Below are 24,715 nucleotides of genomic sequence, written 5' to 3'. Positions count from 1 at the left end.
TTAATGTATACCGAAGAAACTACAGAAAAGGAAATAATCATCGGAGGAGTACCAATAGTGATAAAATTCAAAATATATCAAGGAAATGAAAATATCATTTTAGGAATAAAATGACTAGAACAAGTAAAACCATATAATCTAGAAGACAAACAGTTAACAATAAATTATGAAAATAAAAGAGTAATAATAAAAAGGGCTTTAGTATAATAAAAATATGAAAATATATATACTTGCAAAGATAATAATAGAAGGATATTACAACCGATATTATACACCAATGATAGATACGGGAGCAGAAGCTAATATATGTAAATACAATTGTTACCAGAAGATAAATGGGAAAAATTAAAAACACCGATAGTAGTAACGAGATTTAATAATGAAGGAAGCATGATCACATATAAGACAAAAAATATAAAAGTACAAATATGGGATAAGATATTAACTATAAAAGAAATATATAACTTTGAATTAACTACAAAAGATATGCTATTAGGAATGCCATTTTTAGAAAAATTATACCCACATATAATAACAAAAACACACTAGTGGTTCACGACACCGTGTAAACAAAAAATAGGAGCAAAAAGAGTAAATAATAAAAAACGAAAAACAACAGAATGGATAAAAGGAAGTGAGAAAATTACACAAAAATTAGAAAATATAAAAGAAGAAGACCTTAAAATAGAATTAATTATATTCTCTATAGATAAAGTAAAAATAATTTAAGATAAGTTAGAATTATTATATAGTGAGGATCCTTTACAAGGATGGGAAAAACATAAAACAAAAGTAAAAATTGAGCTAATTGATAATAACAGTATAATAACCCAAAAACCATTAAAGTATAATTTTAATGATTTAATCGAATTTAAGATACATATAGATGAATTACAAGAAAAAGGATATATACAAGAAAGCAATAGTAAGCACACAAGCCCGGCATTTATCGTAAATAAACATAGTGAACAAAAAAGAGGAAAAAGCAGAATGGTTATTGATTATAGAAATTTAAATGCAAAAACTAAAACATATAATTATCCGATACCAAATAAAATACTAAAGATAAGACAAATACAAGGATATAATTATTTTAGCAAATTTGATTGTAAATCAGGATTTTATCACTTAAAACTAGAAGAAGAATCTAAAAAACTAACAACATTCACTGTACCACAAGGATTTTATGAATGGAATGTATTACCATTTGGATATAAAAACGCACCATGTAGATATCAACACTTTATGGACAATTACTTTAAACAAATAGAAAATTGTGTTGTGTACATTGATGATATATTATTATATTCCAAAACACAAGATGAACATATAAGATTATTAGAAAAATTTATACACATCATAGAATATTCAGGTATAAGTCTAAGTAAAAAGATAGCTGATATAATGAAAAATCAAATAGAATTCTTAGGAATACAAATTGATAAAAACGGAATAAAAATGCAAACACATATATTACAAAAAATAATTAACTCAAATGAACAACTAGACACAAAAAAGAAATTACAATCATTCTTAGGACTAGTAAATCAAGTAAGAGAATACATACCAAAATTAACAGAGAATTTAAAATCATTACAACAAAAATTAAAGAAAGATATAGAATATCAGTTTGATAAAAAAGATCAAATACAAATACAAAAGGTAAAATTATTATGTAAAAACTTACCTAAACTATCCTTTCCAGATGAAAACAAAAAATTTACTTATATAATAGAATCAGATGCGAGTGAAAAAAGTTATGGAGGAATATTAAAATACAGGTATGATGACACTACGATAGAACATCATTGCAGGTATTATTCAGGAACATTTAATAATACAGAAATAAAATGGGAAATAAATAGAAAAGAATTGTATTTAGTATATAAGTGTTTATTATCATTTGAACCATATATTGTATATAACAAATTTATTATAAGAACAGATAATACACAAGTAAAATGGTGGCTAACAAGAAAAATACAAGATTCGGTAACAACAAAAGAAATAAGGAGATTGGTATTAAATATATTAAATTTCACATTTACAATTGAAGTAATAAAAACTAATAAGAATATTATTGCAGATTACTTATCAAGACAAAGCTACTCAGACTGAGAACGAAAATACAATGGAAGAGATACTCAAAGCCATACCTACACTTTGTATAAAAGTGGACAGTATGGACAACGAGATACAAAAGCTAAAGACTAATAAAGATAATCTGAAGTATAAAGCTAGTCAGCAGCATGACTATAAAAATGCGGAGCTACGTCGATCGGAAGACGAAAAAAACCCATAGCTAAAAGGAGACGATGGGAAACTCCTTAAAACCCATAACATTTGTTTAAATATAGCTGCAGGTACAAGCAAACAAGTTAGTGATAAACAATATAAAAATGCTAACTTAAACCAGCTATTCGAAAAATCATTTACCCAAAGGACACCTAGACATATGTCCATAAAACCACAAACATCTACTTACGCAGATAGTTTGCAAAACCAAAATGAGAAAAAGACATATAACTATATCACACGAACCTATATTGAAAATATCCACAAAATCCAAACTTATTTAAACCGCAACCCCAGGTCAACTACAAAAGAACTAAACCAGGATTATTTGACACAAAAGTTACAAGGATATAACAAGTTAATTGCACAACCGAAAACTAACGTTAATTTAGTAAGAACATGTTACAACTACGGATTGTTAAATACCGTATACACATACGATGGAGAAGAAGTTAGTGGAATACCAGAACTACACAAAGCATTCGTCACATACAAAAGAGTTACGAAAGGAAATTTATTTTATATAAAATTCTATACAGCACCAGCGGAGATATTATACGAGGTAATAAAACCTCCAATACAGGTTATCAAGATAGGATTAACTAAAGATATGATTATACCGGAGGATATCGGACAACAAGAAAAGATATGCAAAATAGAGATACCGAGTTTTTATGCCAACAAAAGGATAATTGGTATATCAACGATTATACAAGAGCTAGCAAATAACTATTTAAACGGAAACGCTATATGGAGCTACTATGCAAGAGACCAACTAATGATTTATTCCAATTCAAGTGAGCTAAGGAAAGCAGATATGAATGAAGTCCAAAGATGAATTTTATCACTACTTAAGCCAGAAGAACGACCTACGACACGAGCACTAAAAGAAGGATTTATTTCGGCAGAATTATTAACCAGATATTGCAAGCTAATTGGTCACAAATACCCTGACCATATATGTTCAAAATGTAACGGAGAAGATAATATAATCTCAGACGTCCAGCTGGAATAAAGAGATAAAGACGGAAGCAGATGATAAGAAGATAAGATGATTAAGATGAGATGCGGACAAAATAAAAAGATGAGATAAGAGTAAAATTATTTGTCTTGTAAAATAGTCAATAAAGTATGGTGTGAATAGTAGTGTGTCATAATGTTAAGTAGTGAGTCATAATGTGTGTCATAATAAGGATGGGCATGTGTAAGGGATGGTAGAGGGTGTAATTTATTAAGTGGACAAGTGTATGGTGTGTCATAAGTAGTAGGTATGGTGTGTCATACTATATTATTAGGCACATTATTATTCTATATAGGTACATTATTTTAAGTAGTAAGTAAGAATTCTTCTCTATATAAGGGAGGATATATGTAAATGAAAGGCAGGCAATGCCTAACGTAATAAACATTTTCTTAAAAACACTCTCTCCCCTAAAGATATAAAAATACTTAAAAGTTAATATGGCGAAATCTGAAATCCACTAAGATATTTCAGATAGCATAGCTAAGCAAGAGGCAAAAGTATATTGTTCAAAAAATATGCAGAACTAATTTCATATATTCCTGAATATCATATATATGATTGAATAAATTTATGTTAGTTATTATGTATTAATATTATTTGAATCATGATTTCTAGTTTATTAGCACACTGGAAACACGGAAAAAACTTCTATACTATGCCAGGAAAGCCGTTTAGGGGAGTAAACAAAGTTGAGGCGCTGATAAGAAGGAAGTATCCGCTAAAGTACGATGCTAATAGTGACAGGAAAACATGATAAAGATAATCTAGTTCATAATGATCTAATATGAATTTAATCAATTATGAATATGATAGGAAGGAATAATTTGAAATAAAAAACTTGCATGATAAAGAACATGACTACTTACGTTCATAATGAAACGATAAAAAACTACGAAACTTTAATATTATATATACTTAAAGATATAAAAATAATTGAATTAAGAAGGATCATATGGGAAAAAATATTTAATGATAACGAATCGGAAGATATATTAAACCAACAATGGTATGAAATAGACTTACATGATTTAGACTACGAAAGAATAGAATAGTACGATTTAGAAATAAATTCAGACTAAAATGAACTACGAATATTTACAATATTGGACAGAATCTATGAAAGATATAAAATTATTAGAACAATTAATGAAGGAAAATTTATATATGTACCAAAGAACCCAAGATATGTTATATCTAGAATATATCATAAATAATATTAATGAAATATTCAGATTAAAACAACTATCGGAAGAACAATATTATATTTTACCATGAATTTCACACCTAATATTAAAGAAATACCAAGATTAAGACACTTGGCAAAAGAATACTACAATAAAATCTTTAAAATAAAATACTCACCTAACACACTACCACCAACCACACTACCACTTTCATGAATTCCCCAACTACCAGTTCCGCACCGAAAAATGGCACACTACGACTTTCATGAATCCCCCAACTACCAGTTCCGCACCAAAAAATGGTATAAAACATTTCATAATCCGTGATAGAGTTTTCTTTTTTTTATTTTAAAAAGCAAAATTGAACTGTGCGTGCAATATTTTTTTTCGTAATTGAAAAGTATATATATACATTCCAAAGATTAGTCAATAATTGTTATGCTTATTCATATATTATCAGTTTTTATTTTTATATTTTGTTCGTACTTAGCATTATTGGTATAATTATTCATATCATTGATAACGATCAATAAAACAAATAAGAGAAAATCTTTCACCAATTTTTAAATCTTACATATCTTATCTTCTAGAATTGATGATCAATATATTTTATATATAATATATATGTCGCCTTAAATAAAGAAATTTGTGTAGAAACCTTCAGCATTTCCTCTGCATTATTGGAACATAAAGATTAAACAAATACTCTAGTCATTAAACGTTACCATCATGAGTTGTGGTGCAGTGACGGGACTGTGCCATCCTTATTTGAAGGTCTCGAGTTCGAGTCTTGAATTTTGAAAAAATTATGTTGTAGGTCAAACTAGACCTTAATAATAAATTGTAATTTCTTAAATTTATCAAAATTGATGGGGTTTTAAGTCAAACTTCCTATATGTATATTGTCCCAAAATTATCGTTGACCAAATCCACTTTGACCTTTAGATGATAAATATGGACAACGATGCCAATAAATTTCTTAGACACTATCGGATGGAAAAATATTATGATAAATTTCTATATATCCGTGGAAATTAAATGACGGTATTATTAGAAATTTTATTAAGAATATTTAAAACTTTAGCATATATTTCTAAAAAGTTGAATTTGATTTATAAATAAGTATTATTTTATATATGCACAATTTAATTTTTTGACAAAAGATGTTTGAGTAACCATCGTTAGGACAATATAGCTATGCCACTTGGATATAAAATGAAAACATATAGTAATATTGAAGACTTGTAATTGTGGTCCAAGAAACTGCGCAAATTACAAAAGGCCTACTCTCATACTTTGAAGTAATTGTGATGAGTAAATATATCGAAAGCTTACTTAAGTATATGAAATTGTTTCGGAAAACTAAACAAAATGTCTATTGGATCAAGATTACCTAACTTCTTCTTCTTCCTTCGACTTCACTTTTCTTCTTCCATACTCAAGAAACTAATTGTGGTTGTTGTTGTTAGGGAAAATTACGCATATAAGCAAACATATAATAGTTAATTACTTAACATAATTATAGTTTGCTTATTTACAATTCACGGTCTACTTTAAGCTATAATTACGCAGCTCAACTTTTTAGTTTTGATCATTCGCACGTTTGTATAATTCAGATTTTGTATAATATAATTTGTAGAACTTTTGTATAATTCGTGATTTGTATAACTGTTTACACTTATGATGTTTGTAATTGTATAAATTCGTTATTTTGAATTTCTACAAAAATAATTGAATTATACAAATGTACACACGAATTATACAATCCTACGAATTTATATAAATACGTGAATTATACAAACGAGATAGCTTAAATTGTCACTACAACCCATAAATATGCAAACTATAACTATGGAGCATAATTAAGTTTATGATAGTGGCTATTTGCGAAAGTTCCTCTTGTTGTTACTGCTTCTGCTATTGGTATAACAACCGGTACATCATAGGTTAGCCCAACCTAGTCCTCTCGTATAAGGGTTGACTCCTCGCATTTCTCCCTTTAACACCAACAATTACTTCATCCATAAATCTTTTTTTTATTTCAAAATAGCGATACACTCTAAAAAAGTAAAGGAGAAGCCTCCATTCTAGAAAATCTTCTCTCAAAAAGAGAGAGACCTGAGATTATAGAAGAAGGTATTCGGTTCAAAAAAAGATACGATAGTCAGAACAGCTTCAGTCCAAAATTGACTAAGGACAGAAGCAAGCTACAAGCCTCTACTTCTTCTTTCTTTTTTCGTTGCTTTCCTTCTTCATCCTCTTATTCTTCCATACTCAGACATTAATTTTAAAATTTGATGTGCTGCAAATATGAGTTATTTCGGATGAATAATATATTAAAAGACTTTAAACATTGAGAGGGGTTTATATCTAAATTTTGAGACTATCTAGGGGAGATTTGAGTTGGTTGGGATTATATATATAAAAAAAAGGTTGCAGTGTATACTTTATTGTATCAACAACGTATATAAATGTATATACATCTCTAATACATAATTTTAAATCATCTATACACAATTATACATTATTTATTCAATTTTATTTTCTTTAAATTTCCCATGTCTGGGGTGTTATATATCGGAATATGCATACAAGAGGGGGGCTTGGCCTTACCTCCGAACATAACACAAGGATACAAATTTATCCTTCAAAAAGAGGGCAGATGAAGCTATCTTAGATCGTCCAACCTCCGCAAAAAGAGGGGGAATACTTTGTTCATTTCTAAAGAAATTTGTTGGATCAATTTTTGTCTTCACATTCACCAATCTATCAAAGTTGTTCTTGAAATATTTCACTCCCCAAATTCTTGCTTGTTCATAGCTTGTGTTTCCAATAATATTGTTCACTCCTAAATCAAGATCTCTATAGTTGAAATAAGCAGCTCTTGGAGATTTTGACACATACTTAGCCATGTGTCGATAAAGTTTTTGATTCCAAGCTATGTTTCTCTTAGAATTTTCCATTTTCACCCAAAATACTGAATACTCGATCATGAATATATTTCCAGCTCTATGAGGGAAAGGAGTTTCAGATTCTGAGATTTCGCTCAACTTTCCTCCATAAGGACTAAACTGTAATTCAACACCCGAATTTTCCCCTAATTGATTGTATAGTTTCCATATACCTTCAAGACCATTTATAGAAATTGGGTGTTGGACATAGTCTGATTTCCCTTTGAAATAGTACTCTTGATTAGTTGTGCTATTCCAATCTAGTAACACATCAAGTGATGTGCCCCTAGGGAAACCCGCAAAGAAGAGTATAGATTCGATCCAACTCATCTCAATGCAATCTTCTTTCACTAACCCTAGTTCCGGGAAGCTCTTTTGCATTTCGCGGAGGAGTTTATCTACTCCTCCAACAAACATTGTAGTGAAAAAGGCGTGGACAGTCCTTTGTCCACGCCTGAATGGAGATTCAATATTGCTCTTCAGGAAGATCCTGAGGAGGAGATTATCATCAACTTTGTCCGCGATATGTTGCCATTTGTAGACTAATTGAGTTACATTTTGTTCCAACCTTCGTGTCACATTGAACACAGTCACCTTTTCAGGAATGTCGACTAATTTCACCTTCCATGAGATAATGAGACCAAAACTAGTCCCTCCACCTCCTCTAATAGCCCAAAAGTGATCCTCACCCATTGATTCTCGATCCTTGATTCGTCCATTAGCATCGATCAATTTTGCATCAATGATGTAATCAGCAGCAGTACCGAACTTTCGTGACATCATGCCATACCCTCCACCACTAAAGTATCCACCAACACCAACTGTTGGGCAAACACCACCAACTACGGCCAAATTTTTACTTTTTTGAGCGATTCTATAGTAAACTTCCCCTAGGGTCGCGCCAGCGTGAATCCAAGCAGTCTTTTTTTGGGTATCAATGGATATTGATCTTAGGTTCCTAAGATCAATTATGAAAAAAGGGGTCTCCGAAATGTGTGAAAGACCCTCATAGTCATGTCCACCACTTCGAATTCTGATTTGTAGGTCATGTATCTTGGAGCAATGTATAGCTACCTGGATTTGAGATTCGTTGGTAGGAGTGAAAATAATTGATGGTTTGAAGTCGGAGGTTATCCTTAGGTTATCTGAAAAGGAGTTCAAAATGGTGGAGTATAGTGAGTTTTTAGGAGTGTGGATGACTTGTGATATTGAGTTCGTAATTTTGTGAGTAAGACATTCAAAAAAGTCGTCATGAGTTTTGTTGGCCCATGATGATGTAAGACAAATTGAGAGAAAGAGAAGGATTGTTAACTTGTTGAAAGTAGTCATAATTGATTATTTGTTGTTGCAAAGTTTGATAATGGAGAAAATAGAAACTAACAGCTTCTACTTATAGTTTTAGCTAGGGGAAATTAAAGAAGCTTGATTAGTTTCAAATCCTAATACCTCTAATTTATTGGAGACAAACACAAATGAAACTTCCAAGCACCAAAAGGATTAGTCAACTGTGATGTTTATTCATATAAAAGATCTTCCTCATGCCTAACGTGGGTTATTTGTTTTTATTTTTATCTTACTGTCATAACATGCGTATAATTATTTATATATCAATATATTATATATATAATATATATGTCGCCTTAAATAATGAAATTTGCGTAGAAAACTTGACATTTCCTCCGCATTATTGGGACATAAAGATTAAGCAAATATTCTAATCATTAACGTACCCGTTTGTCCGACTTGATTTTTTAAATGTCAAACTATACCTTAATAAGAAATTGTAATTTTTCTAAATTTATGAAAATTGATGGGGTTTTGTGTCAAACTTCCTATATGTCTATTATCCCAAAAATATCATTTACCAAATCCACTTTGACCTTTATATGATAAATATGGATAAAGATGTTAATACGAAAATATCAGCATAAATTTCTACATATATAATATATTGTACATATATCTCCACGGGTATAAAATGAGAAGGTTTAATAATATTGAAGACTTGTAATTGTGGTCCAAGACACTGCATACATTATAGGAAAAATTAATAAAATACACGTTTTATGTTTCCTTATTTCTAATATTTATTTCTATTTCTAAAAATCTCTAAAATCCCTTATTTCTCTCCTAATTCTAAATTATTTTATAATGTATCCGAGCTAGTTTTTAATGTATCTGTGCCACATATTATGTATCTGGTTTATTTTATAATGTATCCGAGCTAGTTTTTAATGTATCCGAGCTGTATCCGGTTAGTTTTACTTTTTCAGGGATTAATGTAATCACAAACTAAATAGGGATAGATTCAAATTTTATATTAAAACTATGTGATTCCTAAAATTTATACATTATTATAATACGTTGAACTCAAAATGTCTAAATATTTGTAATTGTGATGAGTAAATTAGGGGTGTCAAAAGTGAACCCAAACATAGGTAATCTGCCCAGAATTTTAAGGCTTGGGCTCAAGATAATTTGAATTGGGTTTAATCTCAACCCATTCAAGCTTAACCCATTTTAAGAGAATCCTCAATTGAGCCCAATTCAATCTTCAATTTCAACCCGTTTTAAAACTCTTTACTAAAATATGTTCCTATATTAAAGATACGAATTATTATCTATTTAACATCTTTTAGGATTTATCTATCCATTTGTTACTTTAAAAAAAAAAAAAATCTTGAGCGGAAATTTGAATTGCGATTATAAAAGTTAAATATCACTATATTAAAATTATTGAGATTAATCGGGTCAAGACCCAATCCGTTTTTTAGGTCATTTGAACCCAACCCATTTGAGCCCAAAGTAAACTTGGGCGGGTCAAGACCCAACCCGATTTCTATCTCAACCTATTTTAATATCTCCAATTTCAACCAAACCCACCCATTTGACACCCCTAAGTAAATATCAAAAGGTTATATAACTCAAGTATGTAAAATTATTAAACAAAGTCATTAAATTTAGTTTTGTATCGATAAAATCACTCAACTTATGACTTTCCTCTTACAAAATCTGTCATGCCCCAAGCCTACATTCTCGACGGAATCAACACCTAATTCGATTATTGACCCGAGCATATCCATACATAACATGAAACATTAAGAGCATACTGTTGGAAAACTATATGCACAGCGGAAGCATACTTAAATCTTTACTGCTTACATGAATAATAGATAACTAATACCGTTTATATTATAACACATAATCATGCTAGAACACATAAACATACTGAAATTTAATTTAATAAATACCTCTTGAAGCGTGAACAAATACCTTCAAGCGAATCCCCAAGTTAGACAGCCCTTCAAGTGAATCTACAAGATAGCTATGGTCTTCAACAGTGATCCCAAGTTCACATCTGAACTCTCTCAATACTTGGGTGGGCAAGTATCGAATAGAATAACTAATCCATCTAGGGCTAGAAGAACCCTTAATTATAGAGATTTCTTCACAGTCCAAAGAGGAGAACCAAACACACGTTATTTTTCTTCAACCGAAAAATACACGCTAGTTTTCTTTTTATAAGAAAACTAATGCCTCTCCTGTTTTCCCTTTAGAATTAGGATTTTGAGTTCTAGTTAAATATGGGCACTGGAGGGACCACAAAATTAATTACTAAGGCTTCCTATTATGGAAATAATTCCAAATAATTAATTTGAATTATTCTTACCATAATAAATTACAAATCATTCCACTAGAAATTCGTAATTGCACTCCTCTAATTATATTTCGTAATTCCCCATTAAACACTTATGTAATTCCCCATGTTAAGATTTCAGCTACTAATCAATAAATTAAATTACTAACGAATTTAACTTAATGATTAATTTCCTTTAGAGCACTACTTAACTCATTTCATGTGTCGGATTCATAAATCCACTTGCAAGGTTTGACACGATGAAAACTTATAAGTTTCTCAAAAAGGCATATCAATCAATCTCTATAACGAGACATGGATTCCATCAACGAACTTATTATTTCACCAATATATATTATTATCATCCAACTTACCAAGCATATTGACCCATCTCAGAATCTCACCTTTAATAAATCAAAACGATAATTAATATATACAGATCATAATAGTTATATCAAGATTAAGAATATAAGTACATTTAATAGTTTAGAGAATATGTTTTGTCAGTCAGTCTAAAACAACTATCTCTACTCGGTCCCATTCAATACATACAAAATGCACTAGCACAAGAAGTTGGAACTATACCGTTCCCATAATCAAGATAAATTACCTATAATCTTGTGCTACAATCGTACCGATGGAATGCCCAATTTCCATCCTAGATTGTGAACAAAAAACTTTATACTTATAAGAACCGATGATTTAATCCTGTGTGTATAAGCTAAAACTCTACACACTAAATCATCTACTATATAAGTAAATAGACACCATAAACGAATATATGATCTATTAAATTGAGCAAATATTTATGCTATAATAAATATTATTTCTTAACACTTGGTTAATAGTATATATCCCAACAATCTCCCACTTAGACTTTTAACCATCACAATTGTTATAATGTACTATATCTAAATGCATGGTTAATAGTATATACCCTAACAATCTCCCACTTAGATATTTAATCTTGAAAATTATTAGAATACTATGTCTAAACGCATGATTAATAGTATATACCCTAACACATACATCTAGACATGAGTGGAAATTATGATTTAAGAGCATTTGTGAAAAATGAGTTTCGTAAAGGGGTACTTTCCATATATCATCATACTAAAATTCACAAAATGATAGGAAAGTCAAGAATTGAAATACATATTACTAACTGTTGTGTTTTCACATACTTTATTCGTAAAACATTTCTTAATCCGTGATAGAGTTTTCTTTTTTAAGTTTTAAAAAGCAAAATTGAACTCTGCGTGCATTTTTTTTTTCGTAATTGAAAAGTATATATATACATTCCAAAGATTAGTCAATAATTGTTATGCTTATTCATATATTATCAGTTTTTATTTTTATATTTTGTTCGTACTTAGCATTATTGGTATAATTATTCATATCATTGATAACGATCAATAAAACAAATTAGAGAATATCTTTCTCCAATTTTTAAATCTTACATATCTTATCTTCTAGAATTGATGATCAATATATTATATATATTATATATGTCGCCTTAAATAAAGAAATTTGTATAGAAAACTTCAACATTTCCTCTGCATTATTGGAACATAAAGATTAAACAAATACTCTAGTCATTAAATGTTACCATCATGAGTTGTGGTGCAGTGATGGGATTGTGCCATCCTTATTTGAAGGTCTCGAGTTCGAGCCTTGGGTTTTGAGAAAATTCTGTTTGGAGCATTATAGGCCAAACTAGACCTTAATAAGAAATTGTAATTTCTTAAATTTATCAAAATTGATGGGGTTTTGTGTCAAACTTCCTATATGTATATTGTCCCAAAATTATCATTGACCAAATCCACTTTGACCTTTAGATGATAAATATAGATAAAGATGCTAATAATTTTCTTAGACGCTATCGGATGGAAAAATATTATGATAAATTTCTATATATCCGCGGAAATAAAATGACAGTAAAATTAGAAATTTTACTAAGGATATTTAAAACTTTAGCATATAGTTCTAGAAAGTTGATTTTGATTTATAAATAAGAATTATTTTTTATATGCACAATTTAATTTTTTAACAAAAGGTGTTTGAGTAACCATTGTTAGGACAATATAGCTATGCCACTTGGATATAAAATGAGACCATAGAGTAATATTGAAGACTTGTAATTGTGGTCCAAGAAACTGCGCAAATTACAAAAGGCCTACTCTCATACTTTGAAGTAATTGTGATGAGTAAATATATCGAAAGCTTATTAAGTAAATGAAATTATTTCGGAAAACTAAACAAAATGTCTATTGGATCAAGATTACCTAACTTCTTCTTCCTTCTACTTCACTTTTCTTCTTCCATACTCAAGACACTAATTGTGGTTGTTGTTGTGAGGGAAAATTACATATAAGCAAACATATAATAGTTAATTACTTAACATAACTATAGTTTGCCTTATTTACAATTCGGGGCTACTTTTAGCTATAATTACGCAGCTCAACTTTTTAGTTTTGTATAATTCGCACGTTTGTATAATTCAGATTTTGTATAATATAATTTGTATAACTTTTGTATAATTCGTAATTTGTATAATATAATTTGTATAATTGTTTACACTTCTGATGTTTGTAATTGTATAAATTCGTTATATATTTCGAATTTATACAAATGTACCCGCGAATTATACAAACCTGCGAATTTATACAAATCCGTGAATTATACAAACGAGATAACTTAAATTGTAGCTACAACCCATAAATATGCAAACTATAACTATGAAGCATAATTAAGTTTATAACATCTGCTATTGGTATAACATCTGGTACATCATAGGTTAGCCCAACCCAGTCCCCTCGTATTAGGGTTGGCTCCTCGCAGTTCTCCCTTTAGCACCAACAATTACTTCATCCATAAATCTTTTTTTTTATTTCAAAATAGTGATACGCTCTAAAAAAGTAAAGGAGAAGCTTCCATTCTAGAAAATCTTCTCTCAAAAAGAGAGAGACCTGAGATTACAAAAGAAGGTATTCGGTTCAAAAAAGATACGATAGTCAGAATAGCTTCAGTCCAAAATTGACTAAGGACAGAAGCAAGCTACAAGCCTCTTCTTCTTCTTCTTTCTTTTTTCGTTGCTTTCCTTCTTTATCCTCTTATTCTTTCGTACTCAGATATTAATTTTAAAATTTGATGTGCCGCAAATATGAGTTATTTCGGATGAATAATATATTAAAAGACTTTAAACATTGAGAGGGGTTTATATCTAAATTTTGAGACTATCTAGAGGAGATTTGAGTTGGTTGGGATTATATATAAAAAAAAATGTTTGCAATGTATACTTTATTGTATCAACAATGTATATAAATGTATATACATCTCTAATACATAATTTTAAATCGTCTATACACGATTAAACATTATTTATTCAATTTTAATTTTTTTAAATTTCCCATGTCTGGGGTGTTATATGTCGGAATATGCATACAAGAGGGGGGCTTGGCCTTACCACCGAACATAACACAAGGATACAAATTTATCCTTCAAAAAGAGGGCAGATGAAGCTATCTTACACCGTCCAACCCTCGTAAAAACAAACAATCTATTTGGCTAACTAACAAAAAAATTTGCCTTGTCATATTTAAGCCTTATAGAAGGCATTTGGTTCTTGTCAAGTTGGAATGGACCCCTAGCCCCCATAGGAAGTTGTTGATAGGTGTCATTATAGGCCTCATTCTGATTGCTCGCGCCTAATTTAGTAAGATGGTCTGCAACCGTATTGACCTCCCTGAAACAGTGTTCTACCTTGACATTAGCAAATTTCTTCTGATGTTGAACCTCTTCAATGATCCTTAATAGTTTATAATTATATCATTTGTTCTCGTTGATCATTTGGATAAGAGATAATGAATCCACTTCAAGGGTAAAGTCTCTATAATTCAAAAGTATACATCTGCTAAAACCATATGTGTTGCACCATTTCATTGGACAATAAATTGCTTAGCTTATTAACATTCCAAGCACCATCAGAAATGAAGTTGTTAACCAAGGTGCTAACACTTTTCTTTCATCAGGATAGTAACTTGCAAGAGGACCTTTTCCACTCCAATTATCCCACCAGAAGCTACTCACTCGATCCTGAATTAATTTGCCAAATATAATCATGTGCTTTTCCGCGCTGCTCCTTACTTGAGTCATCATCTTCCACAAATTACCAGAAGCCCACTTTTTAGTAGTACAGTGAGCTCTAACACAATAATATTTATGTTTCAAAAAGGTAGCCATACATGCATGTTGATACATTACATATACAACCATTATAAAATATTTTTTGTTACTTGTATATATTTATAAGTAACCCAAATTATTTAGTAAAGTCACTGAATTTAGTGTGTATCAATAAAATCATTTAAACATACGACTCTTCTCTTATAAAATCACTCTACATGATTTGTATCATATATGATGACACTTGTTTGATTAAATGACTTATCAATGGTCATATTATTCTATTGTTAAAAAGAGCATTTTTAGAAACAAAAAAAAAAAGTATAGAGTTTCATTCGTACACAATATTTTTACATAATCTTTGGAACGCATCGTCGCTACATTTATTTTTCAGTACTATAGTAGTACATATACGTAAAAGAAATATCTAAAAAGCCCTATTTTTAGACAAGTACCGGAGATGGCTTTGATTTGTATAGTGAATAAATTAATTACCACTAAGCTTAAGATAATAGAGGGGGAATACTTTGTTCATTTCTAAAGAAATTTGTTGGATCAATGTTTGTCTTCACTTTCACCAATCTATCAGAATTGTTCTTGAAATATTTCACTCCCCAAATTCTTGCTTGTTCATAGCTTGTGTTTCCATTAATATGATTCATTCCTACATCAAGATCTCTATAGTTGAAATAAGCAGCTCTTGGAGATTTTGACACATACTTTGCCATGTATCGATAAAGCTTTCGATTCCAAGCTATGTTTCTCTTAGAATTTTCCATTTCACCCAAAATACTGCATACTCAATCATGAATATATTTCCAGCTCTATGAGGGAAAGGAGTTTCAGATTCTGAGATTTCACTCAACTTTCCTCCATAAGGACTAAACTGTAATTCAACACTCGAATTTTCACCTAATTGATTGTATAGTTTCCATATACCTTCAAGACCATATATAGAAATTGGATGTTGGACATAGTCTGATTTCCCTTTGAAATAGTACTCTTGATTAGTTGTGCTATTCCATTCTAGTAACACATCCAGTGTGTGCCCCTAGGGAAACCCTCAAAGAAGAGTGAAGATTCGATCCAACTCATCTCAATGCAATCTTCTTTCACTAACCCTAGTTCTGGATATCTCTTTTGCATTTCGCGGAGGAGTTTATCTACTCCTCCAACAAACATTGTAGTGAAAAAGGCGTGGACAGTCCTTTGTCCACGCCTGAATGGAGATTCAATATTGCTCTTCAGGAAGATCCTGAGGAGGAGATTGTCATCAACTTTGTCCGCGATATGTTGCCATTTGTAGACTAATTGAGTTACATTGTGTTCCAACCTTCGTGTCACATTGAACACGGTCACCTTTTCAGGAATGTTGACTAATTTCACCTTCCATGAGATAATGAGACCAAAACTAGTCCCTCTACATCCTCTAATAGCTAGCCCAAAAGTGATCCTCACCCATTGACTCTCGATCCTTGATTCGTCCATTAGCATCGATCAATTTTGCATCAATGATGTTATCAGCAGCAGTACCGAACTTTCGTGACATCATGCCATACCCTCCACCACTAAAGTGTCCACCAACACCAACTGTAGGGCAAACCCCAGCAACTACGGCCAAATTTTTACTTTTTTGAGCGATTCTATAGTAAGCATCCCCTAGGGTAGCGCCAGCTTGAATACAAGCAGTCTTTTTTTGGGTATCAATAGATATTGATCTTAGGAACCTAAGATCAATTATGAAAAAATGGGTCTCCGAAATGTGTGAAAGACCCTCATAGTCATGTCCACCACTTCGAATTCTGATTTGTAGGTCATGTATCTTGGAGCAATGTATACCTACCTGGATTTGAGATTTGTTGGTATGAGTGAAAATAATTGATGGTTTGAAGTCAGAGGTTATCCTTAGGTTATCTGAAAAGGAGTTCAAAATGGTGGAATATGATGAGTTTTTAGGAGTGTGGATGACTTGTGATATTGAGTTCATAATTTTGTGAGTAAGACATTCAAGAAAGTCATCATGAGTTTTGTTGGCCCATGATGATGAAAGGCAAATTGAGAGAAAAAGAAGGATTGTTAACTGTTATCAATCTGTGTATAAAAAACCAGAATTACTGATTTTAATAAACTTTGCAGAAACACGAAGTAACCAAAGTTTAATAAACCAGTAAGAATAGATGAACAAAAATTAATTGACAAAACTAAAATCTGTAAATAAACGTACCACAATCTGGAAAAACAGAATCAGAAAAAAGATCAAGCCCACTGAATGCACAGTGTCCCCTTAAGGATATTATTCTCCTCTAGTATCCGAGGTTTGATTTGGAATATGTCCTCCCAGGATAGAATGATCTCAATTACCAGTGTATTCATACCCAAAACTCTAGTGTCAGCGAACCACTAAACAACAGTAAAGTACACGAAGAAATTTTGTGCAGAAGAAGAAGAAGAAATCAGAAAAATTTGTAAGGAATAAGTCTGAGGAATCAATGTATTTATAGGCAAGAGGAACTGGTTCCGAAAGGTTGCAATCCTTTTAGAATCCACACGACCATTCATGAAAGTTTGCAACCTTTCAAACGGTCATGGTTGTTTCTGAAAGTTGCAACCCTTTCAGAACAGTCACTTCCAACGGTGGGAAATTCAAATAAAACGGGAAAGACTTAAATAAAATGGGTCGCGCGTGGATTCGAGTCGGGTCGGGCCAATTAACTAATTAATTAAATTGGTTAATTAACTAATTAAAATGTTGGCCATTTAATTTTAATTTAATTAATTAACTAAAATAATCTCTCGATCGATCATTTTTCCAAATCCAAATCCAAAATCAAAGCCGAGCCGAGCGAGCGACGACGACGACGGCGCGAGGGGGGTCCCTCTTTCCAACTCTTTTAACAATTAATAGGAGTGTTTCTATAATTAAACTCTCCTATTTTTCTTTCCACCACCGATGAGGGACAAATGTCTTTTCAATAAAGCATAAGAGGACTTTTCAAGTGCTCAACTTTTTCAAGTTCCTCTTTCATCTTCCCTCCATTTCCCATTAACTCTTGCTACATACCCAACAATCCCCCACATTAGTGGGGAATGTTTATAACATAAGGAATGCACGGACGAGTGTGTACTTTACAAGCAAGAATCAATTGCATCTGGATAAGTAGGTTTCCCCTTGGACTTTCCATAGTGAACATATGTCGGATATACTCGATCAATTGGTAGATGCGATATCTTTGAATTGACGAGCTTTGGTGTATACCTAGACAACCATATGTCACACAATTAACCCTTTACCATTTATGGTTCTTACGGTTGTGTTTGTTTCAGCCATGAACACCTCCTAGTTTCATGAGTGTATAAAGAATAGGCTTTTGACATAAATTCTTTTTGAAACGGCTTACATTTCACACTCACATAGGTGATTTCTAACCGTGTCATCTCGCAGATACACTATTTGGTCAAATCTGCCAAACTTAGCAAATCATTAAAAACTTTAAGCTTTATTAACTCATTAACAAGTCTTAAAGTCTTAACCTTGTTCCTGAACATTGTCTTCATCATGAGAATGGATTGAGTTGATTGACAATATCGAACCGTCAGTCACAACTTTGTTTTTCTCCTTGAATCTAGCTCTTGGGATCTCCAGTTTGCTAGATAGAGTTACCGCTCTGCTGACTTGTCTTAAGCCGTAAACCCATTCCCTTAGATGATCTTTCAATTGCCTCTCTCACTAGGCCTTTCCTTAGTGGATCTTACACATTATCGCTTGACTTCACATAGTCAATTGTGATAATTCCACTAGAGAGGAGTTGTCTTACGGTATTATGTCTCCGTCGTATATGACGAGACTTCCCATTGTACATAACGCTCCCTGCCCTACCTATTGCTTCTTAACTATCAGAATGTATGCAAATAGGTCCCACAGGTTTGGGCCAGAATGGAATATCCTCTAAGAAAATTCCGAAGTCATTCAGCTTCTTCACTGGCCTTATCTAAGGCAATGAATTTAGATTCCATTGTGGAGCGAGCGATACATGTCTGTTTGGATGATTTCCAAGAGACTGCTCTTCCACCAAGTGTAAACACATAACCACTTGTGGATTTTACTTCATTTGACCCGGTGATCCAATTTGCATCACTATATCCTTCAATCATGATAGAATATTTATTATAATGCAAATCATAGTGTTGTGTATGCTTCAAATAACCCAACACACGTTTCATTGCCATCCAGTGAGTTTGATTCGGATTACTAGTGAACCGACTCAGTTTGCTAATAGCACATGCTATATCTGGTCGCGTACAATTCATAATATACATCAAACTTTCCAACACTCTGGCATATTCCAATTGAGAGTCACTTTCACCTACATTCTTTTGAAATGTAAAGCTTAAATCAATTGGAGTTTTGACAACATTGAAATTCAAGTACTTGAATTTATCCAATATTTTTTCAATATAATGAGATTGAGATAATGCTAGTCCCTGAGGGGTTTTGAGAATTCTGATCCCTAAGATCAAATCAACAACTTCTAAGTCCTTCATATCAAACTTGTTGGACAGCATGTGCTTAGTAGCATTTATATTGTCAATGTCTTTACTCATTATTAACATGTCATCAACATACAAACAAACGATGACTTCATGATTCAGAACGTTTTTAATGTAAACACACTTATCACATTCGTTAATCTTGAATCCATTTGCCAACATTGTTTGGTCAAATTTAGCATGTCATTGTTTGGGTGCTTGTTTGAACCCATAAAGCGACTTCACAAGTCTGCACACTTTCTCTTCTTTACCATGAACCACAAACCCTTCAGGTTGTTCCATGTAAATTTCTTCCTCCAACTCTCCATTTAAGAAAACAGTCTTTACATCCATTTGATGGATTTTAAGATCATGCACTGCCGCTAGTGCTATTAACATTCTAATTGATGTTATCCTTGTTACTAGAGAGTATGTATCAAAGTAGTCCAGACCTTCCTTTTGTCTATATCCTTTGACTACAAGTCTAGCCTTATATTTGTCAATAATCCCATCGGCTTTCATTTTCTTTTTAAAGATCCACTTTGATCCTAAAGGTTTATTTCCTGGTGGAAGATCAGCCAATTCCCAAGTATGATTACTTAAAATTGATTCGATCTCACTATTGACTGCTTCTTTCCAATAGATTGACTCAGCTGACGACATAATTACTTTAAATGTCGGAGGCTCATTTTCAAGCAAAAATGCCACAAAATCTGGTCCGAAAGAAGTGGATTTCCGTTGGCGAGTACTACGCCTAGGATCTTCATTGGTTGTGCATTTTCCTTTGATTCTTCCCGTGATCGTTTAGATCTTTCACTTGTCGACTCACATTCAGTTTTATATGGATAAATGTGTTCAAAGAACTCAGTGTTATCTGACTCAATTACCGTATTCACATGAATTTCAGGATTATCAGATTTGTGAACCGAAAATCGGCAGGCCTTACTGTTCACAACATATCCAATAAATACACAATCCACTGTTTTGGGTCCAATTTTCACCCTCTTAGGTAAATGAACTTCTACCTTGGCAAGACACCCCCACACTTTGAAATATTTCAAGTTGGGTTTCCTTCCTTTTCATAACTCATATGGAATTGATTGTGTTTTGCTACGAGGTACCCTATTGAGTATCTTGTTAGCCGTAAGGATGGCTTTTCCCCATAGATTTCTTGGTGAACTAGAACTGATTATTAAGGCATTCATCATTTCCTTTAATGTTTAGTTCTTCCATTCAGCCAAACCATTTGACTGCGGTGTATAGGGTGCAGTAGTTTGATGGATAATACCATATTCCAAACATATCTCAGCAAAAGGAGATTCGTATTCTCCACCCCTATCACTTCGAATCATTTTTATCTTTAGATTCAATTGATTTTCCACTTCATTTTTGTATTGCTTAAATGTATCAATTGCTTCATCCTTACTATTAAGCAAATATACATAACAAAATCGAGTGCAATCGTCAATAAAAGTTATAAAATACTTTTTCCCACCACGAGATGGTGTTGACTTCATATCGCATATATCTATGTGAATTAAGTCTAAAGGTTTGAATTTCTTTCAACAGACTTATAAGGATGTTTAACAAACTTACTTTCCACACAAATTTTGCATTTTGATTTATCGCATTTAAAATCAGGCAATACTTCTAAAGTAACCAATTTCCGCAAGGCTTTGTAATTTACATGTCCCAAACGGGCATGCCATAAATCATTTGACTCCAATAACTAAACAGAAGCAGAATTCTTATTAATACTGTCAACAACCATTACATTCAGTTTGAAGAGGCCCTCAGTGAGGTTGCCTTTTCCTAAGAACATCTCATTCTTACTCATTACAACTTTGTCACTAATTAGGACACACTTGAACCCGTTTTTAACGAGCAGTGCAACAGAAACTAAATTCTTCCTAATAGTAGGAACGTGCAGAACGTTGTTCAGAGTCAACATCTTGTCGGATGTCATCTTCAACATTACTTTCCCAATTCCTGCAATCCTTGTTGTTGCTGTGTTTCCCATGAACAAATCTTCATCAACCTCAGCAGAAGTGTATGTTGCAAAGGCTTCTTTCGCAGAACAAATATGTCGAGTGGCACCTGACTCGAGAAACCACTCATTGGGATTTCCAACTAAGTTGCACTCTGAGATCATTGCACACAGGTCATCTGCATCTTCCATCTCTCCCATGATGTTTGCTTGGCTTTTGCCTTTGCCTTTGTCTTTGTCTTTGTCCTTTCTTGGAGCACGACAGTCAGAAGACTTGTGACTAGCCTTACCACAATTGTAACAGTTGACCTTGAACTTTTCTTGGCCTGTTCTGACTTCTGTCCGTTGGACTTCTTTCTCTTCTTGTCTTTGGTAGGAGCTTCTTCAACAATATTAACTCCAATTACTGTTGAACTCTTACGAGACTTGTTTTCGGCGGTTTTGTTATCTTCCTCAATCTTGAGCCGAATCACAAGATCTTCAAGCTTCATTTTCTTACGTTTGTGCTTTAAATAATTCTTGAAGTCATTCCACGAAGGAGGTAACTTCTCGATCATTGCAGCCACTTGAAATGCTTCATTTACTACCATATCTTCAACAATCAGATCATGGAAAATAAGTTGAAGTTCCTGCACTTGTGATCCAACAGTTTTACTATCTGACATTTTATAGTCTAAAAACTTTGCGACCACAAACTTTTTCAAGCATGCATCTTCTATCTTATATTTCTTCTCAAGTGCATCCCACAATTCTTTTGAAGTTGTCATTGCACTATAGACATTATATAAGTCATCCTCTAACGCACTCAAAATGTAGCCCTTACATACGAAGTCTGCTTGTTTTCATGCTTCAATAATCATGAATTTTTCTCTGTCTGGCATATCAGCAGAAGGCACTGGAATTACTTAATTGGTAAATTTCTGCAAACCAAGAGTGGTAAGCCAGAAAAATACCCATTGCTGCCATCCTTTGAAATTCACACCAGAGAATTTTCCCGATTTCTCTGCTGGTAGTACAACAGTTCGGGTTGGTGCAGCAACAACCACCGTAACATTGTCATTAGCCATTTCAGAATCTGTAACAAACAGAAATTGATACAAATGACTCAGTAAGCAATAACTTAAGTTGCCAACTTAACAGGAGTATAAAACCACGAAGGTTTTTCTCTCCACCAGAAAAACAGATTAAAAAGTATAAAATAATTTCCTTAAGATTGTTATCAATTTGGGTATAAAAAACCAGAATTACTGATTTCAATAAACTTTGCAGAAATACGAAGTAACCAAAGTTTAATAAACCAGTAAGAATAGATGAACAAAAATTAATTGACAAAACTAAAATCTGTAAAAAACGTACCACAATCTGGAAAAACAGAATCAGAAAAAAGATCAAGCCCATTGAATGCACAGTGTCCCCTTAAGGAAATTATTCCCCTCTAGTATCCGAGGTTTGATTTGGAATATGTCCTCCCAGGATAGAATGATCTCAATCACCAGTGGATTGATACCCAAAACTCTGGTGTCAGCGAACCACTCAACAGCAGTAAAGTACACGAAGAAATTTTATGCAGAAAAAAAAGAAGAAATCAAAAAAATTCGTAAGGAATAAGTCTGAGGAATCAATGTATTTATAGGCAAGAGGAACTGGTTCCGAAAGGTTGCAATCCTTTCAGAATCCACACGACCATTCATGAAAGTTTGCAACCTTTCAAACGGTCATGGTTGTTTCTGAAAGTTGCAACCCTTTCAGAACAGTCACTTCCAACGGCGGGAAATTCAAATAAAATAATCTCTCGATCGATCATTTTTCCAAATCCGAAGCCGAGCGACGACGACGACGGCGCGAGGGGGGTCCCTCTTTCCAACCCTTTTAACAATTAATAGGAGTGTTTCTATATTTAAACTCTCCTATTTTTCTTTCCACCACCGATGAGGGACAAATGTCTTTTCAATAAAGCATAAGAGGACTTTTCAAGTTCTCAACTTTTTCAAGTTCCTCTTTCAGCTTCCCTCCATTTCCCATTAACTCTTGCTACATACCCAACATTAACTTGTTGAAAGTAGTCATAATTGATTATTTGTTGTTGCAAAGTTTGAAGTTGGAGAAAATAGAAACTAACAACTTCTACTTATAGTTTAAGCTAGGGGGAAATTAAAGAAGCTTAATTAGTTTCAAATCCTAATGTCACGCCCCGAGCCTACACCCTGGACGTGGCCGGCACTCGAAGACCATTGCTGGTCCCCAAGCGAACCCTCATCCTGGCTGACTCCAAGCGAAATACTAACTTAAGCATACAAGAGCTTAAAACTGAATAAGAGTTTATAAACTCAACTTTACAAATCTTTAACTCAAAAGAAAACTCTGTATAATAGAATATATATACAACTCGCCATAAAAGGCAACTTTAGTCTTCAAAACATTTAACAAAATAAATGAAGACACTTCTGAAACTCTATTGTCTATCTATGAAGCCTCTAACTGATAAAGATGGAAGTCGGGACAAGACCCACGACCTCCTAACAACTGATACAACTGAAAGGTAAATGAAATCCTCCGAAAGCAAAGAGGCTTGTCATAGCTAACTGGAACTCCCGGATGTATCAACGAATCTCCTGTTGATGATCCTGTATACCTGTGTCTGCATCATAAAAAGATGCAGGCCAAACGGCTCAGTACGTGGAATGTACGAGTATGTAAGCTGGAAAGCTAAACAACATAGGCTAGAAGAAAAACTGGAATAAACTGAACAACTTACCTCTTTTCAAACTTTCTCAACTCAAGGAATACTCAAAACTACTCAAACTTACTCAACTCAGAAGATAGATATTGGACTCAGAGACAGATACTCAACTCAAAGATATATACTCAACTCAAAGATAGATACTCAACTCAAGATAGATACTCAACTCAAGATATATACTTAAC

The 24,715-nt window shown here is 32.7% G+C and overlaps 2 protein-coding genes and 1 pseudogene across 2 annotated transcripts in view; all 3 read right to left on the bottom strand.

Annotated features, from left to right (window-relative positions):
- LOC125836756 (berberine bridge enzyme-like 22) overlaps positions 1 to 24,715 on the bottom strand; it is a 119,494-nt gene that overhangs the window by 42,945 nt on the left and 51,834 nt on the right. The window lies entirely within an intron of this gene.
- On the bottom strand, positions 7,113 to 8,783 carry LOC125836380 (berberine bridge enzyme-like 28). The gene has a single exon (XM_049515554.1). It carries the CDS (start codon positions 8,781 to 8,783, stop codon positions 7,113 to 7,115), a length of 1,671 nt encoding a protein of 556 aa, XP_049371511.1.
- LOC125836763 (berberine bridge enzyme-like 13) overlaps positions 15,780 to 24,715 on the bottom strand; it is a 79,242-nt pseudogene continuing 70,306 nt past the window's right edge.

The sequence above is a fragment of the Solanum verrucosum genome, unplaced genomic scaffold (assembly GCF_900185275.1).
Source record: "Solanum verrucosum unplaced genomic scaffold, falcon-dt-bn FXZP01000278.1, whole genome shotgun sequence".
Classification (NCBI taxonomy): Eukaryota; Viridiplantae; Streptophyta; class Magnoliopsida; order Solanales; family Solanaceae; genus Solanum; species Solanum verrucosum.
Note: the sequence above shows the minus strand (reverse complement) of the source record. Positions and strands in the feature narration are given on the sequence as shown.